General features: G+C 39.5%; 1 protein-coding gene across 1 annotated transcript; it reads right to left on the bottom strand.

The window, feature by feature from the left end:
• Positions 1 to 571: 571 nt before the first annotated feature.
• LOC111871797 (putative phospholipase B-like 2) lies at positions 572 to 13,151 on the bottom strand. Its single transcript, XM_023865142.2, has 7 exons — positions 12,833 to 13,151; positions 11,073 to 11,319; positions 9,412 to 9,515; positions 8,129 to 8,302; positions 7,240 to 7,465; positions 2,579 to 2,907; positions 572 to 1,135 (listed from the first exon to the last, which is right to left on the bottom strand). Exons 1-7 carry the CDS (start codon positions 13,042 to 13,044, stop codon positions 712 to 714), a joined length of 1,716 nt encoding a protein of 571 aa, XP_023720910.1. The 5' UTR covers positions 13,045 to 13,151; the 3' UTR covers positions 572 to 711.
• Between the last annotated feature and the right edge of the window lie 2,081 nt (positions 13,152 to 15,232).

The following is a 15,232-nucleotide window of genomic DNA, read 5'->3' as shown; positions in this document are numbered from 1 at the left end:
TGTTAGGGCACAAATAGCAATAAGCACAACAGAGGAGTATCAAGTTTACATGGATGGCACAGCAAGGAAGAGAAAAGGTATTTATGAAGTTTATATTTATATTAAATATGTTACATTACTCATCATATCTTATGGCCTTATTTCAATTACACTCTTAACAATTTTCCATTGGTATTTTGCTAAAAATTTATATTAGTGTATGTACAGAGTATTATAAATTTGAAGATATATATATTGTAACGTGTTTGCAATCCAGAAGAGTCACTGCTATGGAAACACTAGAATAGACCATTGCATAGGAAACAACAATTGCTCCATTGTAGTTCTAACAGGAGTCTCCATGGTTATAACAAAGGGTCCGTTGCCTAACAGCGGCCAAGGTTATAAAAGCCCAGTTTCGACGAGAAGTCTTCAGTCTTGGAGTAGCCAGCTAAGAAGCCAGTCGTGATCGAGCCATCATGGAAGTCAGTCTTGGGATAACCGCCAGAAGAGATAGTCCAGCGTCGCCGAGTTATTGTAAGCAGTGATTGTGACACTGCAGACGGGAATGATTGTAAAGTGTGTGTAAACGAGCGAAGGAATAAACTCGCTATGCCAAACGACGGCGTGACACACCTAACACGCTACAATATATATATTTGCCATCTTCAGAATACAATGCCAAATCTAAAACCAACTGAAGCAGAATGCAGCAGTAACTCGATGCAGTTCTTACCACTGCCACTTGAATAGAACTGGCTGGTACTGAAAAACATCAGGATGTCCAAGGTGAGGAAGATCTTTGTAATCTGATTTACTCCACTGAAAGGGTGGGAGGTAGGTGTTGTATGGAGGGCCAGCGATAGCAATGAACTGAAGTTTAGTAATAAGATCCGCTGTTGTCAGTTTCATGTCTGTTGCTGTGTGTGGTCGATGTCCCAATGCTGGAAATGGGTATGTACCATTGATTGGGTTCACATCGTTACGACAAGCGATAGCATTCTCTCCACTGTATGGGGGTGTACAGTTACACCGAGACAATGGATCATGTAAGTAGTCATTGTAACGCATTAATGCAATCATACTTGATGTGTCGTTCACCTTCACATGGTCTCGCTTGAATATAAGAGCACGTGGAGTCCGATCATAGGTGAACCTGCAAAATTATATTTCATTCTGAAAATCTAAGACAGTAAAATCATGTCATTACAAATGGGAACTTACTCTTGACATATGTGCTGGTAAGACTCTTACTACTATTACATGGTGTAAAATATATATCACCTACCTGGAAATTACTGTATTCGGGAATGTCATGCTCTGTAGTTTGGTAGACAGGTACCAATGTTTTGGAGGAACTTCCTGCCTCCATCTTCCAGGCATGTGCCCTGAAGATCATGGCAGCAGGTTCTTTCAAAATGTTGGTACCCAGTTACCAGCTAACATAAGTGTCAGATCCCAAAAGACAGTAATCTATGTATACACACTGCGAGAACTGCACATCTCACATACCAACTTCTTCTTTTACATATATTAATGAACAACTTTCCAAATTAATGTATTTCAAAATTAATACAGTTTCCAATATGCATAATCAGTTTTCACTAATAAAATCATGCCAAGACATGCATATATATGTTGCCATTAACTTGAATAGTACCACATTTCGTTTCTTGAACTCTTGTTCCATTTGTAATGTAATGTTATTTTGCTTAATACTGTACATTTTGAATTAAAATAAATGTAAATGTAAAATTGTCTCTGCACCATGCTGTTAAGTTATACAAGATACATGGAGGTAGAACTGTATGCATTATAGATCCCAGGCGTGATGCTTGTCTCCTAAGGAAAGATTGCATTGAATAAAAGGCTGGGCAGGTCCCAGAGCTGGTCTGAGTGTAAGAGTGAAAATAAAAATGTTCTGCCTTGGGGCAAGCTATTGATAAGTACCATCATAATGTACTTTGCTATACTTTCTGAGAGCCCTCAGTCTACTTTACCTATGCATGTTCATTCCATGATCATAGTTGCAATCTTTGGGTAACTTAGAAATATATTAGATTGCTCCATGTTTTTCCTTTGGCGTGAGACAATGATATATGCTCTTCACCCATTAAAGTATTGCACTAATAGGAGAAGGTTGGTTGTTGCAGCTGAAATGGCAGCTTCTAAAGTAGAAGAAAATTTTGAAGAAAAAACACGTGGTTCTGTATATACAATTAAATTTGTAATGGATGTTAACCTTCCTTTACCATTCTTTGCATGTAAGAGCAATATTTTTTTTTTCAGCCAGTACACTTGCTGACAAACAACTGATGCATGGCAGGAAACTTGTTAAAACTAACATGTGCTAGCATATTGTATGTTCGATCTTGAGGCTAAAACTGAGCATGAATATGGGCAAACACATTTCTAGAATAGATATGCTGTATATGGCTATTATGCTGTGACACTATCGCTGATTTTTGCCTTTAAATTGAGAGGAAGTTTCATTTTTCACTCCATGAACAGCTTTCAAAGAATGGAAACCTTTTGGAAAATACAGAGGTGGCACTTATTCTTCAGTTAGAGCCTGAAGGTCAAATTCTTGAATACTCACCAGTCTCCATACTTAGCTGCAAGTTCCCCTTGTCCACTGAGATTGTATATATCTGGAAAGTAATGACTGTTGTAACTTGGCCAATAAGACTGTTGTCTCAGGACTTCAGTCTTATCCTCAGCTCTGATATATCCTGGCAACTGTTCAAGGACCCACAATAGTTTGTCCTTAAGTAGACTCTGAGGTGTCCCTTTTTTGAAGCGCTTATAATCCACCACCATCCACTGATTGTTGTAAGTGCCACTGTTGTACAGACTGAATGTTTTGCTCCAACTCATTCCACAGTGCCCCAACCTGTTGGCCACCATTGTCCTCACCTGCTCCAGTACCTGCTCAGACAATCATCAACATCAGGACAGACATCCCCCTGCACTGACAGCAGGAAATCTAAGAAGCAGGCTTGAGTTATGAAGAGTTCTACCTTCTGGAATATAATACCATGCAGTCTGGTGACAGTTAATCAGCGCTTCAGAGGTACATATAACTTCCATCTTCAGGGCCAAAGAGTAAGTCAAGCAAGAAACCAGAATGGTGCTGGCCGTAGGCAGAACATAGAACTCCTCATACTCATTGCTGTGAGAATTCAAATTTAACATAGTCTTGGGCTATGTTAGTAGTCTATTGCATGTGCAGGGTTTTTCTTGAAAATATTCAGTTTAATTAGAAACCATCTGATACAACATGCAACATTCATGCTAGTAACACAATAGCCAACTTTACCATGTGACAGGTGTTTTGCCACAATGATTGCGGCACAAAAAATTTCTTATTATATCTTACCGCTGCCATCAAATTAATGTGCCTCCCGCCTTGCAGCCAGTTTATTGGTATGAAAGCGGGGGTGAGGCACCCAAATTTCTTATTCTTATTCCAACGCTGCCACCACCAAAATTTAGAAAATCCTACTTAACACCCACCAATTTTCTGTGCCCTGATAGGGGGTCAGTGACTGTTCTCACCCCCTACTGGATGTCCGTGGATATCTTTTAACCTGTGCGGTGGAAAACATGCTTGCACTAGGGGACCCACAAAAACTCAAGTACTCAAAACAACATTGAACCAGAACTGCTAACAATCTAACAATCAATCAAAGATCAAGTTCACACTCTGCAAACAGTAAACCAAGTTTCGTGTCCCAACAGTAAGTAATTTAACCGTCCCGCCTCAATGCCACAAGTTCAACATCTGTGGATAGCTTCTACTCCACCCAGTGACATAATTGTTACAAATACCCCAATAAACACTCAATATGTTAAAAAGAAAACAAATATACTTAAATCAGCAAGTACATATACAATCATAAGTTTCTACATCAACAATTCATTAACCAAAATTTATACACTAAAGTCACTGACCAGATTTCATCCTACCATTCTATTACCAAACCAAAATTCCTAATTAAAGTCAAAAATTGGGTATTCGTCCTTTGAATCCAAAAAATGACACTGAAAGACACTTTATACAATTCGACAGTGGCCGTTGTCTCCCACATTACCTTCATACCATTAAACTTTCTGTTATACATTTTGTAATATTCCATTACGCTAATGCACAGGCAACACATTACACTGGATGCTGCCAAATGCGACAAAGGGGCGAAATTTCTCCCAGTTATTCTCTACTTAATGCACAAGTTTCCTTCCTAATACATTTTAGCGACCTTCATCCTCCAGTATTATACCAAGGCTCCACAACAAATAATTTGCTTCTTAAGCATCACTCAATAACCAAAATTAATCTCTAACAAACCATAAACAAACTAAAATCATTGAACCAGAATTTACCTATTGAAAACATCAGTGGTTGACCACAGGCAAATTATTCACGCTTACAGAAGTGGCTGACAATGAGCACATCTGACGCCATTCCGTCTCCTTCCTGCCATACATCTGTGCAGAGTGACTCTTAAAATCAGAGCGTTCGCCACTCCTCCTATCCGAGCCCCTCAAAATTCAACATCATGAAAGGTTGCTCGTGCAAAACCCCTAAGGTCAGCAACTTGTGCAGTGGCAAGATTTGCTTCGTGTCGTCACTTGATTTGTCAGTAATTTCTATAAACTCTACAACTGACACTGGATGGCTAAAAATGTACGGCATCTCAACTCTGGCTTCCAGCGGGTTTCCAACTTGTGGTTCACCCAACGTATTTCAACTTATAAAACTTATAATTATTTTCTAATAAATAAAACATAAATTTGAACCCTTGTTGGATAAAGCATACCCATTAACAACCTGAGGCACAACACAGGACAGCAGTAGAAGAATAACATGCAAAATAAATGATAATACGAGAAGCCTTTAAACACACTTCAGACCAAGCAGATTGGTGCAGTGATAATGCCCTGGGCTTGAATGAGGGAAGTACTTAGTTTCAATCACAGCCAGGACTGCCTATCCTTGGAGATTCTTCGTGGTTTTTCCTGAGTCCCACCAGATAAATGCCAGGATAGCATATCAATTAGGCCAAAACTGCTTCCTCCTGAATCCTTACCAATTCATCAATCATCATACCATTCCACACTATGATGCTTTATATAATTTAGATTCTGACAGCATCATAATATAAGCCAAACACAAACCCACTTCAGATCATCAACAACCAGAGTAGAATGGGAGCAGATCAAAATAAGTTGAATATTTGGGTATTTGTACTCACCTGTCATAAAGTATTTGAGGTTATTATTTTAGACAGTGAAACTAAAATATTTAATACCTTTTTAAAGTTGGACAACACTGCTAAAAATGGTTGAATAATTGAAACATGTGGGGTGAATCAGTCATTTACTGTGCAAATCTGCAAGTTGCATCAGATGGTTTCTTATGAAACTAAAATGTGAACGATACAATAGTAAGAATGACATCATGAAGTGTTACTTGAACAGTTTGCGGTAGGCCACCTGGTCAAGAAATTCTCTGCTCTTCTGGAGCTGAAAGGTTCATTACTATATTTGTGACTACCCATCATTATACTGCATCCTCAGCTAATTAAATCCATGAAGCACATGCACGCATGCACATTTTTCCATATGCACTGTAACATTATCCTCCCATCTATATGCAGGTCTACAAAGTCATCTCATCCATTTAGGTTTCCTGAAGGAAATTTATGTTTTTCTCATCCCTCATGCATGTTACATGTCTCATTCATCTCACCCTCTTTGATGTACCTATCCTAATAATATCTTGCAAAGAGTGAAAATCATTTTTTCATTCATAAAACCCTAGTTATTTGCAGTGAGGGGCTGTTAGTCCCACTCTTATTCCCAAGCCAGAGATCCACACTTAACAACTGTCTACACTGCTTAGGAAGCATACAAGTATTTATACCTGCTCCCTATATCTGCATATTTCAACAAAACCTTATGTGCACAGTGATAGATCATATAAGATATTTCTCCACTGATGGGAATACAGACTCGTTCACACTGTCTAATAGCTTTTTATGTGATCTGTTAAACATTATCTTTTGAGCACTAAGTAGGTGGTGCAATGGTGAATGCTCGTGACACCAAACAGTTTAGTCTAGAGGTAATGATCTAAATATTGTATTTTGGGGGTATTCAGCCAGGACACCGGTTATCCAGACTGTTTTTCATGATTTTCTCCATCCTTGCAGGCAAATGCCAGGGTAGTACCTTAATTAGGCCATGGCCACTTCTTTCCAAATCCTTTCCTATTCGTCCTTCAGCTATCATTCTATCATCCAATGCTATGTAGTCTTGATGCTGAAAGTGTCATTAATAACTCATGAACAGAAAAATGTTCCTGACTTGCATCTGGGAGGTATATGATTTGAATCTCAAGTGGTTTGCTAGCTACTCAGACAACTTTCCTCAATCACTGCAGGTGAAGTATATACAAAAGTTCCCGCCCCTCTTGGCACTACAGCCCCAGTGGGTCTAGGCCTACCTCCATGAACTTCTCTGTTCATTTCGGTTTTTCTAGATCTTACACATTCGGTAGGACTCCTTGTGCGGGTGATCAGCTCCTCACAAGGCCTCTACCTGTACACAAACACAGAAAAATGCACACACACAAACTAAACATCCATTCCCTGAGTGGGATTCGAACCCACGATCCCGGCTTCCGAGCGAGCGAAGACAGTGCATGCCTTAGACCGCTCGGCTACCGTGACCAACAAAAATAAAAGTAGTGCCTTGAATTACACCTCCAAAATTATTTACCCACTGTTCATTGATATCTTTTCACCTCCTTCAGTGTTATATAACATCTACATTTATCAAGAAGAAAGAAGAAAATCCATGGCTTGTAGTCCACAAGCGAACTATACCGACCGAACAACTGCCGCTTGTCGGCGAAGTTAGTACCAACGTTTGCGGACAGAGGGTGTCATGTGGTCAGTGCAATGGATCCCCACGGCCGTTAATCTCGGTTTTCTAGACCGGAGCCGCTATTTCCTTGAAATAGCTCCTCAGTTATCCTCACAAGGCTCAGTGGACACCGTTCCAGATCCACTGGTTAGAAAATCTGGTAGCGCCGGGAATCTGGATCTGTAGCCAGGAACTCTGACCACTAGACCACAGAGGTGGTCTTAGAGACTTGTAAAATAAAAATAGTCTGAATGTAAGAAGTGTCTCTGTAAACTGATAATGCAGATGAAGGGCAGGAATATGTCACACTAACTTAGAGACACATCATACCTGTCCCTCGGGTGTCACATATTGCCAGAGAGAGCGATTGTTGTTGCCTGTTGTTGTCTCAAGCGTTGCAAGCCCTGCAGATGTTACATAAAAGTCGTCACCTGACTGGATTGTCCCTGGGTATGATGAGAATGTGATAACATGGCCAGGAACTGTATCATTTGAGTCAGGAAGCATTTTGTATGGGAAGATATACCTCTTCTGGACTCGAAGCATGGACTGGAAACTGAAAGACATTTTCATTCAATTTATAAGATTTCATGATCTCTCATCAGAGAGGATGTTACATAAGGGCTATGACTGAAGGGTTCAGTTGGAAGAAAATCTCTGGTCGCGAGTCTCAAGGGGCGTGGTGCCAAGACCTGGAGATTGGTGGTAAACCACCAGTCGTAAAGTCACTCTGACTTTGACTTTGACTTTGACTTTGAAGTTGCATGTTGCCAGTTTAACAGCCCAAGTCTGAAGCATACTTCATACGTATAGGATATTCGAAGTTGGCCATACTGCCATCTTCAGTAACTAGTCATTATATCGATGTAATTTAAATGTCTTAACTTATTTAAGGCTAGTGCCAACAGTCAGGTTGAAACACTTTAAATACTTTATAATCATACTGTGTTCTTCCCCTAGACTAAGAAATCAAGTTTCGAGACCAATTGGACAAGTTAGGAAATGTACGAGTATGCATAGCATAACAATAATGGCTTATTTGCCCTGTTACTAACTCTAGATTTTTAGTTCAAGAATATTAACCTGATTTTCTGCTATAAATGTCACAAGCGTGATGATTTCAAGCGAATATGTTTATATAAATGCATACTAAATGTGTCTCTGCTTTTTACACAACAAACACACCAGGACTAAAATCATGCAGATTATAAACAAATACCTCGACCATGTGTCATGGGAAGTGTACAGATCTGAAGAGTCCGGTAGGAGTTTAATAAGAGCAGAGCAGGTGGTTGAGGCAGGTAACTGAGCCCCTCTCACTGAAGGCGGATCACCGGTGTTGGTATCAAAAGCAGAAAACAGGTCCTCAAGATCCCCCTGAATGTTCAACCATCTGCAAACAGGCAAAGCACTATAGTATAGTTAGGGCTCCATTTTTGGCCCACAGAGACACTGCAGAATCTTTTCAGACACTACAGCATGTTTGAAAGGCCTAACCACAGACACTACACCATCTTTCCAGGGCCTAACAACAGACAGTAAAGCATGTTTTGAAGATCCTAACCAGACACTGCAGCATGTTTTGAAAAACCTAACCACAGACACTACAACATGTAAAACCAAAAATCAATTACAAACCATAAACACAGACATATATTTCCCAGAAACCTTTCACAAGCAACACAAAGAACAAAAAAAGAAAAAGAAAAATGGGCCACCTTCACATATTTTGGCCCCTGAGACCAGAACTACATATTACTAACTTATTTCCGAATACAAACCTTAAAATTGCCTACAAGACTAGCAATACAATTAAACACCACTTGAAACCTAGAGAAGAACCGAGTGACATATATCAGCTGCCATGCAGTAAATGCCCACTTAAATCTATTGGACATACAGGACACACATTTCAAAGTCTGTTACAGAGAACACATAAACGTCATTAGGACCAATAGACAGAACTCCAAATTCGCACAACACATTCTATAAACAGAACATGAATACAATACACTAGACCCGACTATGGAAATACTACACACAGAAAAGTAAAATTTCATATATATGACATAACCAAGAAGGGTCTACAAATGAACGATACAATTACAGACATACATGCTACATGCCCTGCCCACCTCATCCTCCTTAACTTGATCATTCTAATTATACTTGGAGAAGAGTACAAGTTATGAAGCTCCTCATTATGCAGTTTTCTCCAACCCCCTGTCACTTCATCCCTCTTAGGTCCAAATATTGTCCTCAACACCCTGCTCTCAAACATCCTCAGTCTATGTTCCTCCCTTAATGTCAGAGACCAAGTTTCACACCCATACAGAACCACAGGCAAAATTATAGTTTTGTATATTCTAATTTTTATGTTTTTGGACAGCAGACGAGAAAACAAAAGATTCTGGGCTGAATGGTAGCAAGCATTACCAGAGTTCAATCTCAAAAGTTGTAAATATCTTATATAAGCTTCCTCTGTAATAAGAAACTACTCACAAGAGATCATTGAAAGTGAGATTTTTGGAAGTGTCTCCTTCTGCTTCCCTTGCAGTTTTGTAACCAAATGCGAGTCCTTCCAGGTGATAGTAGAACAGATTCACCTGCACAAGTAAAGTAAAATTAACTTCGCAGGAAAGTAATTTTATGCAAACTAGTTAACATCCATTGCAAATTCAACAGGAAGTTTCAGTGTGTGTTATATAAGCTTTCATACTTTTAACTTCCCTTGCTTTCTCCGGTATTTCTTTCCAGTTCTGCATGTTATTGAATGATGCAACAAGGCCATTGTTTAATGGGATCTCTCACAAAGAATGCATGAAATAGTCATAAACTGTCTCTTGTACACAGTATACTATATTCCTCATATCCACATCAAAATATTATCAATACTTGCATCATAATGTACTGAAACGAAAAACAGTTCAGTCTTTCATGATCCACTATATAACTCACATTCATGCAACACTTGAAAATTTGTTGCTATGGTAAACTGAAGTCTCGTGCTTACAAAACTTCCTTTACCTATACCTGCGAAGCAGCATTTAATTCCTCAAGATTCAGTTATCAAAGTGGATTATTCATGTTTCAAATCAACAATGACTCCAAAAAATTGGCCTTTACATGTCTATATAAACCAATAATAGAACAGAATTAACTCTTGTGAATTTAAGATCTGAGATTTTCATGGGGTGAGTATCAAGATCTACCCTGATGATAGAAGCAGCAGGTTCCTTCGAAATGTTGGTATGTATGCACAAGACTACATGGCATCACATCTCGGAGATCATAATCCTCATGTATCTATTTATTTGTAGTTTATTTAATAATGCCGTTACTACGGTATCACAATGACAGCTGGTGGGGTGAATAGTGAATTTCATAGAATGTGGAAAGATGCTGCCATGGGTTAATTTGAGATCCAATCCCATCATTTATGTGTGGAAGCATTGAGGAAAACCATGCAAAACCGAAAGTCATGAAAGCCAGTATGAGGGCATAGGACCTGTGACTTCCTGAATATGAAGCAAGAGTTACACCACATTTTGTACCCTCTGGAAACTGTTTAGTAGAAGGAATGTAACCCCACAGATGAAAGGTAACAATGTAAAGCTGTCCCTCTGCTCAATTAATTAAGCATCACACCATGAAGATGTGTGGGGGAGTAGAGGTATAGCTCCATCATTCCTGACCTTGACACTAGATGGAGTAAGCGATCACTTCACATCCCAGCTGCTTTACCACTGATGCCCATTGGACTGAAGACAGGGTGGGCCCCAGAGCCAGTCTGGATGGTATGGAGTGGAAAAAAATCTGTTGCCCCTGCCAGGGGTAGAATCTAGCCATCCAGCCATTGGCCCGTCACTGTACCAACTCAGCTATCCTCACTCAAGGTTTAATTCCTACCAAAGGCGCACTTCTTTCATGAGCAAATAATGTATATAAAAACTTCCCAAGAACCTCACACACAAGGGAAATAGTGCCACAAAATATTTCTTGATTAAACAGTTCTGATAAAATTCTGATGGATATTCTACTCTGCTAGATAAAGATAATATCTAAGTTTGTTATTTTTGGCACTTACAGGATCAGCAAGAATCTTGTTACAGTTCCACATCACTAAAATAAATATCTGCACTTATTACTTATAATAATCTGACCTGGTGCCAGTAGGGCTCTGTGTTGCTGTGGTTGGCAATCATGTCATTGACCCAAACAAGGTTCTTATCCAAATGGTCCTGAACCCTTTGGCACAAAGCTTGCCTGGTTTCACAGAAGCCATGCAGGGTATTGTACCAGTGCTTGTACATGAGGTCATACGTCAGAAGTGACTCTACATATCCAGCAGCAAAGGCTTGTGACGTATCATTGTTCTGAGGATTTGTTTGCACCTGCAGGTAACCCCAACTGAAATGCCACAAATTATATGCTGTATGAATTTAAGTGATCATTTCACACAAAAAGCACATACTTGTATGTTGTGGGTTGTGTCTTCACCCATCTGTCTGTAGGCATACTTCATCCACTAAACTACAAATGGATTTGGACGAAATCTGGTTTTCAGGAACCTACACTAAAACTTCTTTAGTTCTGTTCTCTAGCAGTCCAGTATAATGCCTCATTATATGAAACTGATATTTCTAACTACATCTTAATTCTCAAAAGTTGATCACACTGTGCAACAAAGTTTTTGTCACACAAATGTTTTTAGGTTAGCTGCATAATTTATTTTACACCGATTATGAAAACTAAAACAGAATGTTTCTGTCATCCATGTTTATGGGTGGTATAGAAATTTATATTATTTAGGATTTATATTAAAATAGAAAGGGGAAGGTTCTGCCACTTGCTTCTCCCTTCTTTTGTAAGTTTATGCACATCACTGGTTGCATGTTCATGTCCAAAACATTCCCTTACTCCTTCAATTCTCTCACCCAGCTTACATAATCACTTTCATTTGTCAGGCTGATGAGTAAGAGCTGGGAAGCAGAAACCTCTGTAGATAATATGGAAGATGTGTATCTTTTGAGGGAGAAAACAATTCTGAGGGCTGGCCAATTCTACCTGAATAAACACTGTAAGTATTACTGGTTCACAAATTTGGTTTAATTTTTGTTGCTATTCACTACAGTGGCAGATTAACTGTAACATGCTGTTTTCTGTCGGTGCTGTGCTATGAACAGACATCTTGGAGCTTTCACAGCAACAGAAAATAAGGAAACTTCATATTGGCAATTCAATTCTCCCTCTCTGAGTTTTGGTTTTTTGTTTCATAACAGGTGTCGATATTTGTATTCCCATATATTTACTACATTTGATGTGGTATGCTTATTATATTTTCAATTTATTTTTTCCAGTGGAAGAAACGCGTTGTTGTGTAGCTAAGGGCAACACTGCTTCCATCCACATCACTAGAAAAACACCAGAGACTGTACATGTTTATCTACACAGTTATACACTAGGAGCTAGTTACTGTAGACAAAACCTTGTAAGAGGAGGAGTGGGTATCTTTGTCATAAAGAATCCAAGATACAATCATCTGATAAATATAAAATATCACTGAAATGAACATGACATAGAATACTGTGCAACCGAAATCTAAATTATCTAACATTCATGTCCTATCTAGATACAGAACCACCACAGATGATTTTGAATTTTCCTAAACAAGTCAGAAAATATACAGGTATACTCTCTGAAACAACTATATTAAATGAAACTGACCTTTCGACTCCCCAAAATTGTGTGGGTGATTATAATTTTAAATGCATGATAGATCAGTGACCCCCCAAGTGTTCATGACCCACAGTTTGAGAAACAATGCACTTCGGCATGGTTTGTCTTTCGTCATTCGGCCGTAGACCGGTAGGTAGCAGCACCAGAAACACCAGCGAAAATAATCGTATTTGATCGTACTCACCCGGTGTCATTATTTAGGGCCGCGTAATATCCCTTCGCGAGCCACTTGGTGTCATTTCCTTTGTTCAGAGTGTATCTCGCACCACTTTCATTCTGTGTAATATACACTGTTTTCCTTGTTACCCCAGAGACATGTTGCATTTCCATGAACAAGCAGATTACACACACAACCACAGTGACCACGCACATATTCTGGTGTATCATGATCATCATGACGCATCTCAAACCTTCCACGACCGATTTTATACTAGTTAGCGTTTGGACCGTTTAGACGTATCGGTATGTATAGACGTGTAAGTCTAGGACCATTGGCTGGCAACATAACCATCATGACGACACTGGCGGGGATAGCACTGACCAAGGGTCGCACCACTGCCCATCAGGGATGTCAAAGATGGCTCCTTGTGGCTTTGAGAGGCTGAACCGAAACTCTTGGCGTACATATTTGTTCACACCGTAGAGACTAGAATAGCCAGTTTTTCTCAATCAGTGAACCGGTGGGACGCGTCTCAGTGGTCAAACTTAATGCTGAGTTGGATCGATATGGAGGTGAGTGGTCTTCTTCACGAACTGGCCACTTTACCCCCGACGAAGGAGCCGCCGGTACCCATTGGATAGGAGGCTGGGTGGTCCCCACAGCCGGTCTGGACGCTGTGGATAAGAGAAAAATCCTCACTGCCGGAAATCGATCGATACGTACCAATCTTCATAAAAATTGGTTCAGACACTCAAAAGTTAATGGGGGGGGGGAGGCGCTCACATGCACACATACATAAAGGCAGCATGGAGATCGCATGAACCTGCTTTAGGAAAGTGAAACACATTGACACAGATAGCATGGAGATCGCATAAGCCTAATTTAAGGCTAAAAACAAGTTGTGTTGAGGGAATTAATTTCTGTCTCACCGTGGCCTATTATCAGTCGTCTAAAGCATTGGACAGATTATCTTGAAATTCGATATGGCAGAATTTCACCATAAGTCGTCGGGTGATTCGATTTTCAGCCTTGTTGATTCATTATAACGCTTAGTTTGCATAAGGGCATAAATTAATTTTGCTATGTATGCAGTTAACCCTTCCGCATATTTTATTGAAAATCTATCTGGGAAACTTTAATTAATTTCCATTTCATTATTCCCGTTATTATGTAGTCTCAGTAAAACTCTAAAAACCGCCTTTGGTTATTTTGTGTACATGTCACGCTGGAAATGGTTTCCTGGAAACGGAATCTGTAACTGAATCAGCGTTATGCATAGTCATTTCAGTTTTGTACTAATAGAAATTCGTTCATAAAATCGTGATTTATTATAATCATGCAATAAAATAAAATCGCCATATATAATTATAAATATTATAACGTGGATGGCGCAACAGGAAGTAGGGGTCACGTGAACCCTGCGTTTCCACGAGTGACGTCACGTACCCTCACTCCTTCCATCACTACGCAACGCTCGGTAACTGCATGGTTTGTAGTGTGTTCCACATTGTGTAAATAGGTTTTATGTTGGCGTTCTTGGATATTTAACACACAAATCCACTAATTGTATGCATGTTTTTTTTTTTGTTTTACAATTTTTAATTTAACAGTAGGTTCAGACTATAGAAAATTCTTAAACTTTCATATACAGTTAAATGGAAAATGCAAGATAAATTCCATCTCATCTCTTGGGACATCAAACTGGCAACGGCGGGCTCTTTAAATGATCGGCGCAAGCCTAAATCCCACACTTGGCATACGAAGTTGCTCCAACCCGCACAAATGAAAAGCACATCAACTTCCTAAAAATTCGCTACAATTGTTAAAACGAAATTGCAGACATTGGCGGAAACCGTCATTGATGTCGTTCTATTCGCACTGTTGTGAAATTTGTTTAGTCTACTGACAATTGATGTTCAAGATATAAACAAAATAGAAGTAGAAATGATCTGCATTTGGCATAAAGGAAAAAGAAATGGGTTTCTAAAATGTACCGCCCTTAAAATCGTGCTGCATTTGGAAGTGACTTTTTGGCTCTCCCTGTCGCTCGAGCCGTAGTAGTTTATGTTTCTGCAAGCATAACGCCGTACTCTTGGCTCTGTTCTCATTCCCCTCTGACCAGACAAACCAGATAAGCTATCGGTTAATGGTGAAACATGTGTGCAGAGGTCACTGTTCATAATTTAAAGTCAACTGGATTAGAACCGAATAGAACTACTTTGCACTGCTCACAGACCAGGGAAAAGAAATTCTCCCCGAAAGCAGAGGTGGAATTCAAATACGATCCATTGTTGACTGATATTCATAACTTAAGAAGCGGTCAGAAAACGTTTTCGCTAACGAAAATAAGTAAGAATTACATGACTGTTCAAATGAAACTCGATCACGACACTCCTATAGAATATGCTCGGTCGCAGGCCATCA

The sequence above is a fragment of the Cryptotermes secundus genome, unplaced genomic scaffold (assembly GCF_002891405.2).
Source record: "Cryptotermes secundus unplaced genomic scaffold, Csec_1.0 scaffold873, whole genome shotgun sequence".
NCBI classification, from domain to species: domain Eukaryota; kingdom Metazoa; phylum Arthropoda; class Insecta; order Blattodea; family Kalotermitidae; genus Cryptotermes; species Cryptotermes secundus.
Note: the sequence above shows the minus strand (reverse complement) of the source record. Positions and strands in the feature narration are given on the sequence as shown.